This window comes from Mycetomoellerius zeteki, unplaced genomic scaffold, assembly GCF_001594055.1.
Source record: "Mycetomoellerius zeteki isolate Tzet28-1 unplaced genomic scaffold, Tzet1.0 scaffold120, whole genome shotgun sequence".
Classification (NCBI taxonomy): domain Eukaryota; kingdom Metazoa; phylum Arthropoda; class Insecta; order Hymenoptera; family Formicidae; genus Mycetomoellerius; species Mycetomoellerius zeteki.
Genome location: NW_017256127.1, coordinates 1,183,624 through 1,208,129, shown reverse-complemented (window position 1 = coordinate 1,208,129; position 24,506 = coordinate 1,183,624). Strand labels below are relative to the sequence as shown.

Here is a 24,506-nt window from a genome sequence, read left to right as displayed (position 1 = left end):
TGTATATTCGTACGTATACACACTACAAAAAATTTTCACTTTTCATGTTTCCGCCCTAGGGAAAAAGTTACATAATCGCTACCCAGAGGATGAAAATTGGAAACGGGATGCGGAGATTCAAATAATTCAATCCAAACAAATTTATCGTACGAAATTCTTTCGGATTTTATTCTATCTTACCAAATTTGTTGAAAATCCTACGAAACAATTCTACATAAGCTTGAAAGTATCAACGAGAAGAGCCTAGTTCAATCTAAATTATGTTTTTTTTTTTTACAAAGTTTACCTTTCGCGGAAAGCTGCCGTTGATTTTAATACGGAGACACACAACGGCCATTCGAGAAGTACTATTGGACAGGCAATTTCTCAACGTTGATTATATGTCTATGTATATCGAGTAAAATTTCATCGAGATATAGCTAGAATAGAAATATATATGTTATCTAGTGCAGTTTCTTATAAAAAAAACGGCTGATAAAAAAATTTTTTAAATTGACAAAAATTCATTCTGTGGAGTGTTACGATTTCCTGAGGTTCGAAACCAGGCATCGATTTGAAAATAAATCCTTTTTTGTGCTTTTTTTAATTCTTAAATTTTATATTCAAGTCTGAAGATCTAGTCATCCTGAACGATTTAAAATAATTGTTTAATAAAAACTAAAATGTCATATTAAATTTTATATTGCGTATCACATACTTAATTTTACCACTTTATACACCAGAGAAAGAAATAAAAAAAATCACTTCGAATCCAATTATAAAGAATGCGAAGCGATACTAGAATAGTAAGAATGGAAAGAAACGAATAGCATATATTAATCCCAACACTTTTAACAGATTGCTGATTTTAGAAAATCAAAAATTCGATGTTGCAAGCTGAATTCGCGTCAATTTTTTTTAATCTATCTCTTTTGCAGGGATAAGTAATAATAAAGATTTAACAGAGACTTTTCGATTCTCAATCACATAATACTTCTTCCTTTCCTGATAAAACAAAGTTTTTGCATACGAATTACCTTTCTCATATTTTTGATACGATTATTCATGAATAGTGACTTAATTTCAGAGATTAAGAGAATTAGTTATAAGGTTATAACAATAATTTACTAAACAATAAATAATAAATAACGGTAATAAATTATTTTAAAATTATAATAACAGTTTATCGTATGTTTACGTAATTATATTAACTATGTAGTGAGCGATAAAAGTGGAAATTAAAAATTTATTATAAGAATAATCACAGGGAATTAGATCTTAAATAAATTGTTTAGCTTTATTCTTGCAATAAGAATTCAATTTCTATTTGAGAATACTAAAAAATATATATAGAATACTGTATTAATTAAAAATTAACTGAAAAAATAATCCTTCTAAGTATGTGTCTCTATAAAATAGAAATAATATATAATAAAAGTAGCGCAAACTGTTAAAATATTAAAAATTTTACAATAAATATTTGATCGCATGTAAATTTACTATTTTGTGACAGAGAAATAAATCGATCATTTTGATGTGAGATAAAGTTTATTCAGTTCGACTATGTTACTTGAAAAATTGGATGATAAGAATATTTAGTTATCATCCCGGATCTTTCGTAAATTAATAAAAGCGGAATTCTAAAATCTCGGTGAATGATATTTGTATAAAAAAGCATATTACTTCTCTTTTTTATAGGACCAAGAAAATTTATATACACGTGTTGCGGGAATGCTTCCCTTCCAAGTTACTCTCTATACTGAGATAATTATATTAATAACTTATATACAAGCTGTTCCAAATTCACTGCACATCTCTTTTTCTCTCATTTTACGAAAAGCTTGTAAATACAAAAAGATCAGTTTTTTCTAAAACTGATTTTTCTGTTATTAGTGACACAGTCTGAAAAGTTTTCAAACTTTTCTTCTTGATAAAAAATGTCACAAGATATAAGATTGAAGATAAAAAGATTAGAAAGGCAGATAATGTTTTTATTAAATTTTCGTTTGTGAGGAAAAACTAAACCGAAATTTTTCAAAAAATATATCATTGAATATCGTTAAAGGAAAAAACAATGAATTTGGGATAGTCTGTACAACATATATTTGTAAAGAATATATAAATCAATTCGGGTACATTTCACAAATAATTTGTTCATGGAAGGGATTAAGATATTTCGATCTGATCGAACGATCGATCGCGTTTTAATTGACGCCCTTTACCATTCATGCCTTCAATTACATAATCGTATCCATTTCAATTTCTCATATATATTGCTTAATGTTGATCAGTTCTCCTTGACTAAAGTATGCGAAATTATTCTCGACAGAAAACTGACTTAACTCTTCCTACTCGAATGAGAGAGAGAGAGAGAGAGAGATGACAAATTGAAAAAATATATCACAAGAATGAATAATTATTTCATCTAATCTTGTGATTTATTTATACATATGCACATAAATAATATTATACATATGTAATAACAAAATTATATAATTATCATATAGATTCCTTTCACGAAATAATTTCTGTTCTTTTCTTTTAATTAGCTACAGAAGAGAAAAGAGTAGCTTATTTTTTATTAACTAAATTTTATTTTTCAAATTTCTTTTTACAAGATCTTCCTTCAATCGCGGGAAGGATAATGACGTGTAAAACAGGATTGCCGTGTGCAAAGAGTTAAACCTACAACATTAACAGTACCTTCAACTGTAACTGCTTTTTTTCTCTCAGAATCGTTCGCTGTATTATTCAATCGATGTTTAACGGTAAAGAGTGTCCGCATGATTGTTATCACACAAGAAAAACATTCTAGTTGTTGCGCTCGAGACTATAAGCCGTGTCATTCTTACGTTTTCTTTGTTAGGACTATGGCCCTTCCTGGGGTATTTTTAATTACGTGTAGAAAATGCGAGAGGTGTTCGAGAAATAATACGACGCTTCGCGGGTTTCGGAAAAACGATTGCGCTGGAGTGTCGGAAGAAAAGTAACAGGACAGAAGGGATCACTACAGCACTTCGTAGCTCTCAGGAACAATCGTACTTTATTCTATGAGCAGCATGACAATTACGCTTCTCGGCTTCTTCGAGTTACGCGTATATATACATATATATACTAAACTCAAGGCACGTTAGTCCCCTCGTTTATCAAAAGAGAATAAAACATCATCCGATCTACCGATCACAATATATACGGAATGTCGCAGCATCACTCAACAAAAACCGACTAGTTGCGCAATATTTCTCTTATTTAATCTTTTATCTCTATGTAAATCCCGTTGGATAACTCTGATGTTTTCTCATTCGCGCCTTCCAGGAAGCATTTTTTTTAATTTCCTGAAAATTATAATAAATATACAAATGTTATGTCGAATCTGTAACGTTATGTCAATGCTCAAAATCCGAAAATTCGCCTAAAAAGCGTCTTGGCTGAAAGATTTAAGTAATCAGTACGTTTGCGGTAATTCCACGATGAAAGCTAGCTACTTCTCGAACACTCCTCGTAACTCGATGCATTCAGCACGGCCCAATAGGACTCACGTCGGCGCCACTTCGATGGCTCGGCTCAAAAAGTGGGCAATTCGAAAAATCTCATATTACAAATGTATTCTCAATCTTATAACTCGAAAAATATATCTACATATTTGCAATTTTATCTAGAAAATACTTATGATATTGCGTTTCTTCGTCATATTTGAATGCAGAAAATAGATGACTGAGAAGGAATTAAGTGAATTGAATTTAGATTGATGCGTCTCATCTATTTTTATTCTCAATATCTTATCATTGTACTGTGTTTCTTGCGTGACAAGTCATCATTTTTTTTCTGAAATAAATTGTTATTACAGTATCCAATATTATACATATATTTCTTAGAAATTTATTTTAATTTTTGATAAAAATGTATTGATGATTGTATGTATGTATTTATTGAGAGAAAAATATACTAAATTTTAATAAATATTTGTTTGAATAGTGCCAATATTGAATATTTATTAAATATTACATACCTATTTTTAATTAGTATTAAATTAAACATACCTATATTTATTTAGTACAAGAACCATTAATTTGATTTATCTATTATTATATTTTATTTAGCAAATATTTATTTTCCGTAAATAAATGTTATATTAGTACTATTCAAACAATTATTTATTAAAATTTAGTACATTTTTCTCTCAACATGTCTTAATTATGGTATTATTTTGTCTTTATTGTGGTATTAAATTATTTAATTTTATTAAAAGAAGAAATGTAAAATAAATATTAAACATGTCTAAAGAAATCTCTGAAAAAAATCGAAACGTAAATAAAAAAAAAATAAAAACTACAAACTTTAAAAAATGTTTAAAAAAATTCTTGAATTTCAAAGCCTCAGTTTAATCAAATTTTTTTTATTATCCATTTTCTGCAGTCAATAATCGGGTAAGATTGGTAAAATAATACTATTATGAGTGAAGGATTTGTAACGCGGTTTACTAGCATGTGTGTGATTATACGATATAAAGATTTCTTTTTCAGGATTGTAAATGTTAAAAGCCAGCCGAAGACTGAAATCTTACATTATCATCTTCTCGAGCCGGTCTATCGATTTGCAGCTACCATGAACGAACTGTCCTGCCCGAAAACAACGGGACGTGCGCTCCAATTCCAGTGCAATATCGATATGAGATCTATTATCGGTAAGTTTTCAAATACGAAGTGAACTATCAGTACGTAATCTCAACCCTACGCCACGAGGACGTTCACTCCCCGCGCATCGCTGCGCTTACACTTAACGTTCATCCTCGGACGCCGATCTCCGAGCGGAAGATCCACCACTCGGACGCGACGTTACGGATGAAACGATGCCGATGAGAGAGATAGAGACGTCAGATAAAAACTTCGTGGGAAATTTCGAGCGTAAAGCTTTGTGAACAACGATACTCCACTGTTAAAAGGGAGCTCGTGTTCAAAAATCGCGACTATATCCCCATGATATATACCCCCGCAATACTATTTATAGAATAAATACACAAAACTTTGTAGAGAGAGAGTCTTTTTCGCGAAGGACGATTGCGTTCGTTCACTAGCACGAACAATAACACCACCGTCAATGTCTCTCCCTCGTCCACCCTGTCACCTTGACGTTCTCCTAAAGGAAAGACACTATTATTAGATTCCTATTTGTTCCTAACTGTTCCACGATTCTATCGATCGTCGTTCCTCCGATAATTCGAAGGCGGCCTCTCGTTTCAACACTTTCTCGAAGCACCATCTGAAGAGTTAACTTTATGTTCCATCGTCCTCCAGTCATTTCTTCGACCTGAACTGATTTGTCCCGATACTCCTCGAAGCATTTCCACGCTAGACCTAATGGACTACTCCCCTGTCGTCTCCCGTCGTTAATTTTGCAATGACGAAACAATTTTTGCCTAGCAATTATTAAATTCTTCATCTTTTTCCCATATAGTTCCTTTAATCTCGGAACTAAAGAACTTTCATTAATATTTCTTTGAAGTTCCATTTTACTATACTGTTTCTCCAACATTTCTTCTTCGATAAAGCTGCAATACGATTTGTCACTTAATACTCCTTCAAAATTGTATACTAGGACTAATTGCTAACTTGTATATGTATATGTTCCCTCATAGCTCCCTTGTTGCTTCATCATTCTGCCAGTTTGGAGCTACAAAGCGACTAGTTTCTTTAACACTCCCTCAAATGTAGGCTTTAGTACAGTTATCTATCTGTTCACCATTTTGTCATCCCTATAGTTTTCTGTCATCTTAATACTTGCTATCGAATGTATAACGGTGAGATAATTTACGTTTCTTTGGTTTCTTCATTCTTGCTTTGACAGTCTAGAATTTAACTTATCTCTCTTTTTTGTAAACACAATCTACCATTCCTGTTTCTCTTTCTTCATTGTTCTATAATTTCTTCAGTACTTTGGATCAAATAAATAATTCTTCATTTCTTCTCTCTCTCACTTCTTAAACGCTACGATTCTTAGATAATTGTTTCTTGTTTTCCATATTATATTCCATCTTCATTTCTCATTTCTCTATTAAGCTTCAAACAGGCTTGTCACTTTGCACTTCAAAATAAAATTTAAATTATTCAAAAACTCTTCTTGTCTCATCATTTTGTCTGTTCGTTTCTTCATTGTCCCTCCAAAAATTTGAAGACACAAACCGACGTCTCTTCGATATTCTTTTGCAATACTAGAATCGTTAGATAACCATTATACTCACCATTCCATTATCTGCGACGCCTTGTAATAAAAAGATGACACGTTTCATCACATTGTCATTGGCGCAATCACATAATTTGTTAGTGAGGACATAGAAATTCCGGAAACCAAACAACTAACAACATTTGTCATGTTCTAGCACATTCTTTTTCTTCACATGTTCCTATGTAGATGAACAGTTCTTTCACGCGCACTGATCGCGAGTTTATCACTTATATCACGTAACGATGTCACATCGTCATTCCAAGGAAGTGTTCTAGTGCGAGAACTTGAGGAACACCTGTTCCAGGGTAGTTTGACTAAAACTGTACTCTTCAATGTCCAATTCGAGTTTGGCTGCAACCAAAAATTTTCAAAAAGTTACGAAAATTTCCTTCACAATCGATTTACAATATGAGGCTAAAGTTTTAAATTCCTAAATCGGAAACTTTAAAATTCTAATCTCAAATCCCTCCCTCCCTCCTCTCTCTCTTTCTCTCTGTTTCTCTCAAAGAACTCTAGATAAATCTTAGTTTTATTTCTTAAACTTATATTTATTTTATGCTAATTAGATAAAATTCCAAGTTCAAAATTAAAAATTGTGTAATCGCTACACAATTAAAAAAAAATTATATTTTCAAAATATCCAAATTAAAACGTCCCGACTTAAAAATCAAAATAAAATTATATATTTTTTTCTAATTTTCTTATCTTTTAGTTTTAATGTTCTTTAATATTACGCTTGCATAAAAAAAGTATCCTTAGATTTTTGTGTTCTTTGGATCTATGACAAGTCGATTATTAAATTCGAAGAAAATTCTTCAAACTCTTCAAGCCATCTTCTCACCTTTTTCTAATTGTGTAAAGCACTCAGCCAGTGAGGTCACAGAATGTTGGGGCACGGCAAAAACTAGCCGGTCAGCGAAGCTCTCCTCCAGAGTGGCGTCGGGGAAGAGGCCGGCGACGAATTCCTTCAAGCCGGCGATCCTGTCGCCGGAGGGTGTCGTCGGTGTACAGTCGCCGCCTAGTAGCTTCATCTCTAAAGTATAGCCAGCACCATAGAGATTTTTTAGATGCTGAGTCGAGCCGATGCATCTCAGCTCACCCTTCACCATTATGCCGACTCTTGAACACAGTGCGTCTGCTTCTTCCATGGAATGGGTAGTCAATATAACTCCCCTGCCACCCTATAATAAAAAAGATTTTTAGAAGAAAATTTTTAATATGTAATCGAATCGAGATATCTTTAATCTTTTAATGTGAATTGATTACTGTATATTCTGATAATTATATTGCTATTATTTTATTATTTATTCTTCTATATTTGTTATACCTATATTTATTCACATTGATTTTATACTTTTTTTATCTGGTAAGAAGTTTTAGTTGGTAGGAATTTAAAAAAGTATATATTTTTAAAAAAATCTATTGAATAAGGAAAAATAATTTCAAATTGTAATACACAGTCTTACCTGGAAACTAGCGAGAATCGTATCCCATAGGAATCTCTTTGATCTGGGATCCATACCTGTGCTTGGTTCATCCATAAGAATCACCTTAGGTCCACTGACCATTGCCATCGCAAAGCTAAGTTTTCTTCTAGTTCCGCCGGAACATTCTTGGCTCTGCTTGTCGGCATGTTCGTGAATCTGCAGACCAGTCAAATACTGATCCACGATTCTGCAACATAATAATTAAAAAATAATATTCTATCAATTATGCATAGAAATGCTAGTATTAATTTATATACATCAGAAAACTAGATTGCCATATGAAAAAGGAAATACTTAATTATAATGCAGTAATTTTTGACGCTGCAGTAGAACTTTAATTCTTAAGTATATCAAACAGAATGCTTTTAATTCTATAATAATTCGATTGTTTATATAAGTTAACCATTATATCCCTAAAAATTTATCTAATTATATTTTACTAGGTAAATATTAAAAGATATATCGCACCCATCGATTTCGCTCCATGGAACACCGCGAATTGCGGCGTCGTCGTGCTGGGGACAATAGCCCATCTGTCGAAAAGCCTCCGTCATGTGGGTGTTAATGTTATGACCACTAATTTGCACCCTGCCCTTCGTGGGTGCCTCCTCGGCGATGATGATCTTCATTGCCGTGGTCTTGCCAGCGCCGTTATGACCTAATAAGCCCATGACCTCGCCTGGTTCTAACGCTAACGAGAGGTTTCGCACAGCAACCTTTCGCTCGTCCTCACGCTTTGAACAGCAGGATGATCCTGATTCTTTTTGTCGATATTCCTTTCGCAGATTCTATAATCATGCATTTTATAACATGTGAGATAAAATAATTTTACATTCCATCAAAAAGAATTAATTTGAATATTTGCGTTATAAAAATTGCTTTAAGTTAAAACAAACTGTGTTTGTTTAACTAATTTTGTTATATAATAATATATAAATATTTTGTTATTAAGAAGATCCCAAAGTCGTTTTTTTTATCGATTAAGCAATAATTTTCGTAGAATGATATCGCATATGTATATTACTTTTACAGATTTGGAAATCCTTTTCGAGAACACCGAAACAAACTAAAATGCATTTTAAAACTAAAAATTGATGCTTTCGCGGAGCTTTAATAAAATTTATTTATAAATTGGATAATGGTGCTGCAATATCATGAAATCTTTAAAATGGTTATTTTTTATGCCATTTTTTTCAAAATTGTTGTATGTTAGTCAATTTCTGTCAATGAATTCGTGTTTAGCAAGCAAAGATACGTCGGAAATTATTATTCACATTCGTATTGTCAGACAGTCTAATGTCTTCAATTCGTACTTGACTTACTTGAAGCAATACTAAGGGCGGTTCTTGACCGAGGGCCGATGAAACGACAAAATTGAAAACTTTTTGTCGCTCGTTCTTCACATCTGTATCTTCGTGTTCGCCAATATCCGAATTTTCCATAATTTCCTCACGAATAGAATCGCCATCACTCTGTAAAAATGGAAAAGATCTCATCTTGTTACAAAAATATATTTCAGATAGGTTTAATAAATTTAATTTAAAATTTGCTATTCACTCATAAATATGACTGGAATGTATACCTTAAATTATATAAAAAATTGTTTATTTACGATATATTTATTTATTAAATAGGCAAAAATTATAATACAATTTAAGAACGAAAATGTATTCTCATACATTTCGTGCAAGATATTATTAGAGATTTTCTTAATAACATAAATTTTTAGACACTAAATTAAAAAATTTACAAGTAAATTAGGAAAAGAAAGAAAATTACTTATAAAAGAAATAAATTAGAAAAATGAAGCAAACCAAAGAATTTGACATTTTTGTTCCTATAACATAAAATTAAATGCTTTGAATCGTATCATAGGATACAAATATGAATATAAAACAATATCATGTAACTTTAAAATATACATATATATGTTTGTACATATAAAAAAAATAGTACGAGTAGTAATAAAAATTTTAATTGATAACGTTAAATTTGCGCTAACCAGAAAGTAGTATTTAAACACATCGCTGACATTGCCACCACTTTTGTTGATGTCCAGTATAAGTAGTATTATGAGCCAAATCGGACATTGTAGCAGCGCACCAAAAGCCAGCAATATAATCTCCATAGTGAGGTAATCAGACATGGCGAGATAGTGACAGGCAGCATTGATGGAGCACATCAAATGAACGCGGTCCACGTAATACACCGCCGCATACGGCACGTACATGCTGTTCAATAGGGAAAAGGCCACGTGCAACGCGAACGAAGCTGTCCCACCTTGAGCAACAGATACGTAACAGGTAATTTTATAATTTTGATGATATCAATTTTGATAAAGTATGAAAAAAATAGTTACAAAGCTTATATAATTTCAGAGATAAGAAAAAAAAATATATAAATAGTTCGGCAAATCGACAACGCTGCAAGTTAGGATTTAACATTCAAAGTCAAAGGCTTATAGTTAAAGGCTTACAGCTTTTCAACAAAAAAGAAAAAAGATATAAATAGTTTTATTCCATGACTAACATCGCGAATTAGGCTTTAAAATAAAAAAGCTTGCGAGGAAGATGGCTTTTCATTACAGTTTCACTGAAAGAAAATGATGAGATGATTTCAGTACATCGGTTTTACTATTTACCGAGTCCTTGCATATCAAGAATCATAACAAGGATGAATGGTAGCAACCCTAAGAAGGTCGCGATGTTCGGCAACATGCTTTGCGCGGAATCCACTTTATCGAAGATATAACTGAGACATGTAGAGAAGACGATAGACGATGGGCAGTATATGCCGAGGGTGATGATGGCCGGTATTTCCCGTAGCGAAGGCACATCGAAGAGGAATATGATGCCGAGAATGCACAGGCAGATGAAAATCATCAGGCCGACTAGCACAATGAAGTAGCTAAAAAAATACGTGGAGAACGACAGGCCATTCACGCGAAGCTGATTCTTCGCTTTGATCTGAAAAATATTTTTATACTGTATATAGAATCTCTCTGAAAAAAACATCACATTTCATTTTAACTTTATGCTTACTGAATCTTTCAAATGATTTCAGATAAAAAAGATCATTTAAACAAATATATGTATAATAAAAGAATTAAAATCCAAAATATCTACTTTGCTTAAAATCGATAAAAGAAACTTTGCAGTTCGTTTAATTTTAAATAAAATTAGAAATTTTTAACATTAATAGATTTTTTGTTTTGCATATTATTAAAATGTTTAATGCGCTAAATATTATAATCCATATAATGAGGTATAACATTTAAAAGTAAAGTCCTTACCTCGCGATCGTTAACCATGTCTACTGCTAAAGTAATCGGCAATATTATTAAAACCATGCCGAGAAAGATAGCACAGCTGGCTGCGCCGATATTGAACTGTTGAGGTTGAGATGTTTGCTGGAAAGGGTGTGTATGGACTTCGATTGGCATAGCTTCATTCTTACCCGAGATCAATCTAAATAAAAATTTATAATTCATAAAGATATTACTCAATTTGAGGCGCATTTTTATCATCTAACTAAACTACAATCTCTTTTGTTTATATAAGTTAAAAATGTTTCAAGAAATTAATTTACAGTTCCTATTATCCTACAATATTAATTTTTTTACTTCATATTTTTTTTTAATGTTTTATAACAAAGATACTATCCACTTGATGCTACAAATGCTTTGAAGTATTTGAACCAATTGAAAGAAAAAATTTTACTAATTGACCAATCAAAAAATGCTTCAAGCATTTGTAGCATCAAATGGATTGTAGACAAAATGTAACATATTGAGCATCTTTTATTTTTAAAGAATTTATATCTTAAATATTTCAAAACTACTAAACTCTCTTTATTTTTTCCACATGATAAACTCACCTATAATAAGCGTTCGAAAGAATGTTTATCAATATCGGAAGGGAATGTTGCATCGTATCGTTGTATGTGACGGTCAGGTTGAGTCGCGGTAAATTATAATCATTAATGTTGAAGGCGGCTATATGTGGCGGGATATTCATTAAATTTGCGAAATTGCCATCGTATTCTTCAATGTGCTTCGCGTCTTGAGTTATACTGTCTATCAACTTGGTAATGTCGTGATCGGTATTATTTAAGTAGAGGATCTCGGTTTCGTTGTATGTATCTAAAAAATGGAAAACATGCCATAATTAATTTGATTTTTCAAAAATAGTAACGATTTTATATGGAAAATATTATATAATTCGTGTTCTATAAACTAAATTTTTTACGTAGTTTGACCATAAATTCATGAACCTGATTAATTCGTGGCAACAACCTTTAATTAAAATATAATATATCCCATATATTCATGAATTTATGGACATGTAATAAAATTCTATATTTTTATAAAAATATATTTATTATGAAATACCATCTTAATTAAAACGATAAAAACGTTGTTCTTCATAGAGCTGATTTGCAATTAATATACCATACTTGTTTTAAAATTAAAAAAATTAATTTAGATATAAATAAAAAAAAGAAACCAAACTATTTCCTATTTTGCATAATTTTAATCACTTACGGCTATCAAGTTTTAGCGACTCCATCTTGACATCGACCGTTCGAATGCTGTTCAAATAGAGACCGAGCGCTACCAGAGCCAGTGGCGTAATGATTGTGAAGTATAGCAGTTGGAGATTTCTGAAGAGTCTGAGTACTCTTACACGTAACATGGCATAGAGTATTTGAAAGAAGTTAGGCCGAATCTTGATGGAATCTAGGCCAAGGCCGAGCACAGGTGGATTTCGATCATTATGGATACCGTCCGGCAAATCATTAGCTATAAAATAACTTCATAATATCACTAACAAATGATTAAACAACATATATAGGTATTTAATATTAATTTAATATTGATTAATAACTTATAGATATAATTAACAAAAAAGAGTTTATTCATTTCAGGAAAAAGCGAGAGAAGAAGTGATCCACGTACCCTTCCCTTGACCGTCGCCCTGTACGATTACCCCCTCGTTCTGCAAGCTCTGATACGACGTACTCTTGGACTGCAATGAAAGTGACCGGCTGAGCGCGCGATTACGCACCATCTTCTTCGACAGGTTATCCATTGTACACTCGGTCTCTTCGTCCTTTTCCAGATGTAAAAATACTTCTTCCAGAGTAGTCATCGACACACCATAGCTGCTGATGCCAAGCCTACTCGAACGAGTCTTGATTTCATGCTCGATGGCAGAGAAAAGGGGTGCAAAATTTTCCACAGAGTTGTGAGGTAGAATAAAGCTCAATTCCCGACCGTGACGTCTTGCCTTTTCCGCTTTACTCACATGTGATGTTACTAATCGGCTGATAGCATGTTCCCTGGCATTACCTTCTAGGACTAATCTATAATTGCAAAATATAATATTCATTAAATGTTCGAAATTATTTTATTTTTGACGAAAAACTGTACACGTTTTGCAATTTCCTCTTGTTGATACAAGTTCTGATAAAATACAACATTGAATTTTTGTACAATCCCATGTTTTTCTATAGCAAATAAAAAATCAAATAATTTCGACATCAAATTAATTAAAATAAATAAATGTAAAACAAGAAAATTCTTTTTTCGTAAGTTTTTCTTAAAATAAAAATTCAAAATTTTAAATTTAAGAATTTTTATTTTATAAAATTTTAATGAGTTTTCTGTCAATGTAAGAATAAATACTATAATATAATAATATAGCATTCATACGTTAAATGGTATCCAATGCCGAATTTGTTCTTTAAAAACAGAGAACTGCCACAACATCTGAGCTTTCCCTTGCTGATTACTGCTTTCCTGTCGGCGAGTATATCCGCTTCGTCCATGAAGTGAGTTGTCAATAGAATCACTTTTCCGTGTCGCCTCGACTGAAGAAGAGACCATAACTGTCTTCTCGAATAAGGATCCACCCCGGCGGTAGGCTCGTCAAGGATAACAATTTTGGGATCGCCGATGATAGCGATTCCTACAGATAATTTTCTCTTTTGTCCACCGCTTAGATATCGTGCGAAAGTGTCCGCTTTCTCAACTAGATCAATGTCTTTCAGGGTTTTCTTCACCTGGAGATCAAATAGTCAATCTAGCGAGTATTACTCTATTTTAAATAAATAAAAATATTGAGCTTCATTATTAATACAAACTATTATACAAAGTAGTATATAAATCAGTATAATAGAAATAGGTATAGTAGAATACACGCGTATAGATAATTTTACTCTTTAGGTACCTCATGTCGTATCATCGAGCGTGGAATGCCACGCACCGCGGCGAAGAACTCGAGATGTTCGCGCGGCGTCAGTAGATCGAAAAGGATGTCGTGTTGCGGACAGACTCCGGTCATGCTGCGTATTGCTCGCATGTCGTTGGAATCGCGCACATCGTAACCGAATATTAGGGCGGTGCCAGACGTAGGTGCGGTCAGGCCTGTAAGGATGTTGAAGAGAGTGGTCTTGCCAGCGCCGTTGTGACCGAGGATGGCAGTGATTTGACCCTCGTAAATAGTCAGATTGATGCCATTCACCGCCTTTATCTCCGGTTGCCTGCACTTGTAGAATGATTTGTAGAGGTCAGTTATCCTGATCGCTTCGCGGCCCTTCATTTCGCGCACTACCGGCTCCACGTCGCGATTCGCCTCCTCGCCCGGAATAAACGAGTTTGATTCACCGTTCGATGATGGTACCTGCAAATATTTCTATGAAAACGACAATTGTGACACTCCTATAATTCATCAACAACTAATATCCTTATTATATGTATACTTTCATTAATCGTTACACTCAATAAAATTATTATTATTATTATCATTATTATTATTAAAAAAGAAAAGAATAACATATACACACAAACCTTTTAAATAATTTAGAATGCTTTTTACACTTTTTTATAAAATCTTTCGAATTTTTATGCTACTTCAAAATATCTCAATTAGTCCGCGTGTATTAATAAAAAGTCCATTTCAGTAATTTAAAACAATATATAATTATCTAATGTGTGTGTATATACAATACATATATATAATATATTTATACATATAATGTAATAAATTTCAATGAAAGACTTATAATTTTATTTATATTTATGTTACATACACTTAAGAACTCACCCTTTGAACCTTCTTTTGACACCAAAATCCAGGTAAAAAGCAAAACCAAGGTGGCCTCTTTGTTCCATGCTCACCTAGAAATTGAGTCTTATATTAAATTTTATCTAGGTTTATCATATATCATTTATCATATACATATGTGTATATTATTATACACATATATATTATAATATATAAAATAATTGCACATCATGACGCAAATAAATTGTCCCTAAGAATACTTGAATATAAAAGTGCTTTTTCATGCTGACGCTCGACACTCATTTTTAGGTCACGTAATCGAAATCGACACTTGATATTCGTCAATTTTTATCACATGATCTATTTTGACGCTAAAAATGAGCGTCAAGCATCAGCTGAAAAGACACCTTAAGACAATTTCCAGTAAATTTCCAATCATATTTAGGTAATTTTCCGGTCATAGACATGTAATTTCCATGTAAAATTACATGCATTTTTTCAGTATTTTTTCAGTATTTTCGTACTTAACTTCAAACAAAATTTGAATATTTATAAGCAATTTTTTGCATTGCAATAAAAAAGAAACATACTTGGAATTACGGAATCGAGATAGTAGGCCAGGTAGCCGTACAAAAAGATATCCAAAGTCATCATGATGAGACTGCCACCGAAAGGTATTCCTGGGCCGGACCAGAGATTGTCGAAATTTACTCCTTCACCTTGCAGATCCAATACCAGAGACTAGACAACACAGTGCCAAGCTTTTTAAAATACACGACCCAGCACAAACACCGAATCTAATTGCCATATAATATAGATGTAACATGTGCATATTTATACATATATGTTATATAGCAATTATTTATTTACGTTTGATAAGGCTGTATACAAGAAATCCACATTGTCAATTATGAAAACATCTGCTAGTCTCTCCTTGTTAAATCATTTATTAAGTAAAATATTTCGTTCATGGTACAAAAGAAATTGTTTAATTTCTTCCAAAAAATGATAAAAATTACATTTTTTATAATTTTTTAAAGAAAATTAAACAAACTATTATTATTATTGCTAGTTATTTCAAAATTATATATATATATATATATAAGGAACTAAGAAAATATTTTAAGCTTTACCTTATCCATCGCCAAAGCGAATGCAGTTGGACTGATCAGAGAAACCATCCAGTATGTGACTGAGCTGGAATCACTCACGAACACTTGGATGAAATACATCAAGCTCAGTGTTGTAACAGCAAAGTTTCCTAAGACACCAGCCGTCTGAAACAAATAAAAAGATATTTTTATTGCTCATATTATATAATTCCTTTATTAAGAAAATAATAAAAAAATAATTTATATTGTTGTTCTGTACTAATCTAATAATAGTAAGACACATACAACCATAAAAATTATAACAAAAGTTGCGTTTTGGAAAAAAATTAAATCTTTCAAATATAAAAAGAAAAAATATACGAAGAGACAATCTCGTTAAGAATTACTTACGCGCGACTTATCGAAGAATGGCGTGACCATAAAGGCGAACATAATCACGGAAAAACTGTATAGAACCACCAAAAGAAATATCGGCAGGAAATGCGTGTGTTGAAACATTTGCAGGGTGAAGAGTAACACCACTCCAACAGCAGAGAGCAAAAAAACGAAGATACTGTAAATGATGAACCAAGACAACCTACAAGAAGAAGAAAAGAAATACGTGATGCTGTGAGAGAATATTAATAATAACATTTGACATAAATTAGATTTTTTCAGAATCATACATTATCAAAGTTTAAAGTCGATAGATTAGATAGAATTATTTGTAAATATTGCGATCTTACCAAAACACGGAATCGTTCAAACCCATCATCTTCATTCCCTCTTTAATCTTATTTTCCTTCTCGCCAACTATTAAGATGAGAAGATAGGTAATGAATTGCGAGAGCGCAAAAACCATGTAAAGCGGAATAATAACTCTGAAGGCCAACATCCAGTCTAAGAAAATAATGTAATCATTAACACATTAAACGCGGCATATATATAGCAGAAATAGTGAATCTAAAAATTTCTGGTTACCAGCGGTATACGCTTCCTTGGGAAACATTATGAGTTTAATATCCGGTATTGTCACATCGGGATTTCCCGGGTTTATAAACTGCAAAAAGTAACATCAGGATCAATTTAATTATCAGAACAGACCTACATTCTTATCAAATAACAGACTCAAAAATAAAATTAATGGATATTTACTAAGCTTTGAAATAAAAGAAAAAACTCACTCTTATCTTCGTGATATCCATCATCATCTGCAAGGCCAAAAAGCCGGAATGCAAGTAATTGTTAGCGGGACAAGATTCCCCGGTTTTTATCGATAAAAAGTCGTCCATCCAGTGACCAGTCTTATTTTTTCGACAACTGATGGGAGCAGAATACAATTCGGTTGGCGATGGCGGCAAGACGTATGAGGGATTCGTTCTAATTTCATATCTAAATAGCATGAAAGATTTCATATGTTAATAAAAGACGCTGAGCTAATATTTTCTACAGAATTGAATCAAAATAAAAAAAGAAAAAAATCATGATTAATGACTTATACTTAATAGTAGTATTCATCGTATTATATACTTGATTTCAAAATCTATTTGCCGAAATTTATTATATGCATAAAATATTTTTAATGTTAATTATAGCGATAGCGATTTTTGGCATTAAAGAGGTGATAATATATTAAAATAGTTAGATAAGATAAATTAATTGAAAGATCAGATAAATTAATTAGAATTTATTACATTTTTTATTTAAAAAATTGAACTCTTTTCTCTCTCTCTCTCTATATATATATATATATATATTATTAAAAGTTATAAAAAAAAGAAAAATTCTGCTTTTAAGAATGGTTTTCATTATCATATGTGATCTTTGTTATAAAAATCTTTATCCAGTAAACAAGAAACATATTAAAACATTGTGCAGCAACATTGTAACATTACTCGTTTCAACATATTTCTTGGATATCTCTTTAATTTTAAAAATAACTGGTACAGAAAATAATTTAATACAAACATAAAAAATAAAAATGATTCTTACAAAAAAATGTCTTTTTCCCTGAATCTCTGCATGCATTTTTCCTCGAAAGAAATTGCACACGCTTTTGTTCTAAATTTAATTCGTTTAATGGTTAAAATAATGTAAAAATTATCTTACATAAGACGCTGCGATATCGGCTGGGGGTCCTCGAAGATAACTGCTAGAGGTATACTGTAAGGATCTCTCCAATACGCTGCTTGCAGATCATCCTTCGTGTCGAACACCATGAAGTTTAAGGGAAGCTTACCGGGATAATCCCACATAGAGAGCCAGAGGCTATTCATGGAGCTTAAGAAGCTCTAGAAAATACAACGTTAATTTTATATCGTGAAACCTCGAAATATCTGGCAAAGAGACTAATTCTCAAAGCAGTTTATGCTTAGATAAAATTACGATATTGTAAAAAATATACATTATATATATTTAGCGAAAAGAAGTGTAATTTTTAATGAATTCGAAGTTAAAAAATTATTTCTAGATAAAATATTATCTTATAAGATGTTTAAAGAAATGGGGAGGGGAATCAAGATTTTATATTTTTATTGAAAAATATGAAATTTGAGATTTTTGTTTTAAACCCTTAACTTTACACAATTAGATTTCAGAGAAAAAGGGAGTTTATTTAAAAATTATATAAAAATCAATTCGGTGAAAAATATGTTTTTAATAAAAAATAAAATGAACAATATATTAATTTTATTCATATATATACATGCAGACATGTTTCATCCCCTACAGTACAAGTTACACAAAAGTTGCAGCAATATTGCAGAAATTTTGCAGCGATATTGCTGCAAATTTTGTGCTGTACGGAATATAACATAACATTTAAAAAGACACTAGAACATTTAAATACTTGAAAATAAAAGTATTTGTACTTGATTCAACTATTTAAAGCGATTTGGAAATAATTTTCAGAGACTAGTACTCACAAGAGTTTCCGTAGAATTGGGCACCACAGCGATTGTATTATTTTTGTAGCCATTGAATAATTCAAATATATCCCCTTCATGCCTCTGCGTCAGCATCGCAGGAAAGTTTGGATTGGGTATCATGACCTTCACCACGATCAAGGCTCCGAGGATATAAAGGGGTAGAACGACCTCCTGTGGATAATCAAAAGATGCTGATTTGAGATCAGATAAATACATAGTTATATGGCGTATCTCATATAGCATCAGAAGTCAATTTTCCATTTGTAACATCGCTCATCGCTCATAATAATAATTAAATATCTTTCCTACAGAAAAATAAATAATAGTTAATAAAAAAGTATATATATATATATATTTTTATATATAATTCAATATTATTAATTTATTAACTATTGTATATCTATAGATATCTTTTCACATCTTTTTCTTCAATCTCTGTCCCTTTATTACTAATTTTTCAAATATTAATATATTAGAAAATATACGTACATACATAATATGTATATACATCAATATCTATCATTCTAAAATTAATTAAGTACTAAAAAGATTAAGGCACTTAAGAAAAAAATCAAGAAAAACTTAGTATTTTTCAAAAAACATATTTTGTGCATAAATATATAAACCGTTCCATAGTTACACAGTTTACATTAAATAAATAAAATATTTCTGTTTCATGTCTGTTGCAGTTAATATCCACAGTACATATAAAGTAGGGTGGTTACCCCTTGTTTTACATTACTAAATAAAAACGTAACACATAAATTCTATATGGTCAGAAATCCCTCGCGTACATGCGTGCGTGTCCCATAATTATTATGTTCTGCACGCGCACCTGCTGTTCTGCTTCCCTATTCACAACACGATACTAAATAATACTTTGAATCGTTTCGATACTGCATGTTTTTCTCTTTTGACAAGTTGAGAACTTTGTTTCAAGAATTTTTCACAAAGCTTTATTCGGATACAGCTTTGTGGAAAATTCTTTAAATGATAAAAAGTTTCATAATAATAATTTAAATCTGAGAATATTATATAACAGCTTGTTAATCGTAATATGAGATTGTCTTATAATTATTACCTCTTTTTGTGAATTTTATGATTAATTTGTGAATTATTATAATTGTAATCTCTTTCTTAATAATATTGAAATAAAAATAATTTTTAGTTTTATAACTGATTAAAAATAATTTCCACCTTATATATATACATATATATAAGTAATTAATTAATTAACGTAACCACTTTATATTATTTGTGATGTTACTTTATATAAAAAGATTAAATTAATCACGGTTGTTTTTCCAAATACGTTTTTCTTTAATGGAATACATTCTTTACGCTCAATTGTCATGACATTTAATATTTAAATAGATTATGCAAAAAACTGTGACAAGTTAAATCTTTCTTGATTTAACTTTAAGAAAAAGTTGAAGAACTTTAAAAAGTTTTGAATTAATCACAATAAATGAACAAAAAGACGATAAATTGTGAAACATTCTGTACATTGTTTGGGGATATTGAGCTTCGAAAGTTCCGTCGTCATGGCGATCAACAAAGAACTGACATATACTTCGCGATGCTAGAACGTCGAAAGATAAAAGACACAGCCATGGTGTAAAACACGTCATGGACACAGCGATCTTTCTGACATTGACACGAGCGAATCATAACGTGTAGTGCAAAAATTTATACTATTTCGGTGTCTGATCAATACCATGATTACATAACACAGATCGATGCAACGTCAATTATAAAACATCATAATATTCGGAGTGAACAGAATTCTTATATTTCTTCTTCGTAGCACGTGAACGAAATAGTATAAACATACAAATGGTAATTGCTTCCATCTGTGACTTAATGCACCATTCACTTGCTCATTACGTCTTTTAATTTTCAACTGCTATAAAGAGCGGATATTACATAAGAGAGGTATTATTAGAAGAGATGATATAAGAGCTAGAACGAAAAAGCAAAAATAAATTTGAATTACACGATAGAGAGTGCATGGAAAAAAAATACATTAAAACATTAAGTATTTATACGAACATAAAATATATTTTGATAATTTTTCCATTCTCTCTGACATAATATTGTAAATACTTTGAATATACTTATATGTCAATATTATAGAACAGTGTTAACAATATAAAAATATTATAATTCTGGCCTGTTTGATTGTCTTTTACGATTTCTTTATAATTCCTCTTTCGCTCTTTTTAATATGGAGAAATATCGATAGCTTATAAAAATAGATCAAAGAAGTATATTTTGCAACACTAAATCTCCTACAGTTTTTGGAAAAGACAGAAAATAAATTTGAAAATAAATTTAAATATGCAAAAGACGGAAAGCAAGAATTCAGAAACAATGTCGTTCTGCGTGGACATTGTCACCGAGGATTCCTTCTACGAGAATCTGACCCTCGGCGTAGTCAAGATCCTCGAGAACTCGTCATGCGTGAGAAATGTACGGGTCGAGAGGCGAAATGGCTGTGAATCTGGAGCTATCACCAATTGGGAGCAACGCCATTGCTGTGCGCTTCCCGAGGACATCCGGAATTTCTACGCTTCTATTGATGGTTTCTTGTTACAGTGGAATCTTGATATAGCAGGTAAACACGATAATTATTTAATCCTGCACTTCCGATTCAATGTATCCTTCCATAACTTTCCTCTTTTTATTCCCATCAATTGTACATTTTTTCCATTACATCCATGTATGTCCCATAACATTATATTTTATAAAATATTCAATATAAATATCCATTATTATTCATATTATTATTATATTCATTAGACTTTTTTTAAAATATTGTTACAAGAATTATATATGTATTATACATATATTTCACATATAATTTTATAAATTTTTATTATCATTTTGTAAATATTCATTATAAATTTATAAATATTTATTGTCTCAATCTATCAACATACATTTTAAGCTATTTTATTTATTTCAAAAAATTTATAATTATTAAATATAAATTGCAAGAATAATCCTTTTTACATAGCAAAAATGGTTTTTCATGACATATCGAGAATTTTTATTTTTATAATTTATATTTAAAATTTTTCGTATAATTATTAACAATTATATTATAATATATCAAATCAAAAGATGTACTTATAAGCAAAGTAAATATAATAAAAACCAATCTTGTATTTTTTATCAACAATTGTACTCCCCGGGTGGAAATTACGACCTGGCGCTATATGGGCCCTATCTAGTTTTCCACGAGTTAATGTAGGCGTTATATTGGAAGGCTAGCCTGGGACGGTAACGGCAATAATGACTAGCCCCAATATTGGAAAACTTTCTTGGCCCTGGTTCGCGATGCGCTATAGGCCCAATATTGGAAAATTGTCTAGGTCATGGTTCGCGAGGTAGTGCCGAAATTTGAGAAAACTGTCTAGTCCTTGATCACGAAGCAGTGTGTTGCCCCAAGATATTAAATCTATCTAGTCGCTATCTAGGAAGGGACAGGGGGTAATCTAGTTAGACTTAAAGTAAATTTTAAACGCATAATGCGTCGTCTATAATTCACGGAGTAAGAAGTAAGAGTAAGAAATTGACCAATCACAGTCGATTGTGAGAAGAATACTGTCGTCGATGTATCAACTGTGATTGGTCAATTTTTTATTCTTACTTTTTACTTTATATTATTGAATAACATTAATTATATTAAAAAATGGTTATTATCATGATAGAAGTATAACGGTATGCTCAATCAGTGGTAGACCACTGCACATGTATAGCAAGCATACGTCACATTCGGCTATATCCGGAGCGGTTCGTGTCAATGTAATATGGTCGCCATGTCGCCAACACATGTGCAGCACATGCCGAATAAATTCTGTAGTGCAAAGTCGAGTGATTTCACATTCAAAATACATTGTGCGGTTAAAGGATGCGGAAATTATCATCATAAAAAAATGAGTCGGATTGAAAGGCATGCTTAAAAGCATACGTTCGAATTTCGCGCTTAATGATGACGTATGCTTGCTACATATTTCGATTGGACAGTGGGCGTGGCCATGCGCAAGAGCATACTCTTATACTTCTACCATAATTATTATGATCCTGCCTCATCGGCTGGACGCTAGCTAGCCCCCGGCTAGTTTTCCCATCTTGGCACCCCCAGCATAATTCTGTCTAGCGCCTAGATGAAATACTAGGTAGCGCCCGGCTAGATTTCCGATACTGTCGTGTCACCTTCCCCATGGGGCCCAATATAGAACATTGGAACGCCCAGATACATTTCCACTCGGGTCAGGATTTAGGATTTATTTAAAAACTTTCAAAGATATATATTTTCCTAATTTTTATGTTATCTATAGCAGTGTGAAAAACTGTTAGCTTCAAGTTAATGACTTTAATTCATCGATACTAATTAAAAAATTCCATGCCAACGTAGGCGAGGAATTCTCAGTAGGTCGTATGGAAATCGGCGGTCTTTCGTCTCTGAAGAGATACGTCGGTAAGGATCGGCAGACAGGACCATCGATGCAGGAATCGACAGGAATCCAAGCGGGGAACGTCATCGCGGAGCCGCAAGACACCATGTTCTCCGGGGATTCACGCGATTGTAAATTCTTCGAGATTGGCCAGTGTTTCCCGGGAACCGAAAACGGCAGGATTTATTTAGCATATCGTTCTAAACAGGAACAGGACTCGCCCAGTATTTGGCTCCATCGAGGTAGTGGCTGGTACCACTTGGCTGACAATTTTACCATATACTTCCGCATGATGCTGGCTCATTTGGGGCTGCCACTATGGCAATGTTGCGTCGCCGGATTACCTCTGCCTACTTGGGTCGAGCAGGCGTATTTTTTGGTCGGGCCCCATCTACTGCCATCCACCATTGAGCCTACTGAGACCGTGTCTGCTTCATTGTGGAACAATGGACCCATCAATGTTCTTGATCCAGCTATCTTTAAGGCTAAAGATAGCAAGCAGAGGAATGCTCGCAAAAAATGAGCTTGTTACAGTGATGGTACGGAAATTTTTGACAGAAGCATAGCTCTGCTCAAAATAAAGATAGATAAATTTATAATTTTTGAGTTTTTGCAGATTCCCGACAGATCTTATCACAACGTAGTGGAATGTTCTTCTCCTAACACTTCAATATTAATTAAGTAGAGATAAAAATGTTTAATAAATATGTGAATGCGAATACATATCAAACAGTGAAAAGAGAATTTTATCTCATAATGTATCCTGAAATATATAATATAATAAATATCAAGTTCTAGATATAGCAAATTATTATACTGGGATGCAGATTGATTATTTGAGAATTAAAAAAAGAAGGAGAATAAAATATCACATTTCAAGTTTTTAGATAATTCGTTAATTTATAAACGTAAGAAAAATATTAATATATGTATATACGTACTATATGTACTAAATGTAGAGCTCGGAAAATATAAGTATTAAATTATATATAATTAAAAAATAAAAACGAGTATCTCAAATTTAAAAAAATCCGTAATTATCTAAAATTGAGACGAGTCTATATCATCTGAATAATTCATCAATTTGTCACTAATATACGTGGAACATGTATTTATAGCGAGTGTCCTAGATCTGATAAAAATGATTAGAGTTCAAATTCTGAAAAGTAATTATATTTAAAATCAGACTATATATAAAATAAATTATATTAAAAATTAATATATCTTGACGAATAAAATTTTACAGATTTAAATAGATACAAAATATTTG

General features: G+C 32.0%; 2 protein-coding genes across 3 annotated transcripts; one reads left to right on the top strand and one right to left on the bottom strand.

Annotated features, from left to right (window-relative positions):
• Window positions 1–5,505: 5,505 nt before the first annotated feature.
• Window positions 5,506–16,026, bottom strand: LOC108731142 (ATP-binding cassette sub-family A member 5). Its single transcript, XM_018461291.1, has 16 exons — window positions 15,889–16,026; window positions 15,346–15,496; window positions 14,795–14,868; window positions 13,919–14,383; window positions 13,402–13,751; window positions 12,646–13,052; window positions 12,232–12,489; window positions 11,565–11,829; window positions 10,981–11,155; window positions 10,330–10,654; window positions 9,691–9,968; window positions 9,011–9,160; window positions 8,157–8,476; window positions 7,668–7,875; window positions 7,043–7,382; window positions 5,506–6,552 (listed from the first exon to the last, which is right to left on the bottom strand). The coding sequence occupies exons 1-16, from the start codon at window positions 15,985–15,987 to the stop codon at window positions 6,473–6,475; spliced, it is 3,945 nt and encodes a 1,314-aa protein (XP_018316793.1). The 5' UTR covers window positions 15,988–16,026; the 3' UTR covers window positions 5,506–6,472.
• A 4,414-nt stretch (window positions 16,027–20,440) lies between these two features.
• LOC108731144 (tubulin polyglutamylase complex subunit 2) lies at window positions 20,441–23,806 on the top strand. Of its 2 annotated transcripts, XM_018461293.1 has the most exons (3): window positions 20,441–20,612; window positions 21,123–21,390; window positions 23,197–23,806. In XM_018461293.1, the coding sequence occupies exons 1-3, from the start codon at window positions 20,610–20,612 to the stop codon at window positions 23,757–23,759; spliced, it is 834 nt and encodes a 277-aa protein (XP_018316795.1). In that variant the 5' UTR covers window positions 20,441–20,609; the 3' UTR covers window positions 23,760–23,806. The 2 variants fall into 2 exon arrangements, with proteins under 2 accessions (XP_018316795.1, XP_018316794.1); XM_018461292.1 differs by lacking the exon at window positions 20,441–20,612 and having other exon boundaries at window positions 21,114–21,390.
• Window positions 23,807–24,506: the final 700 nt, after the last annotated feature.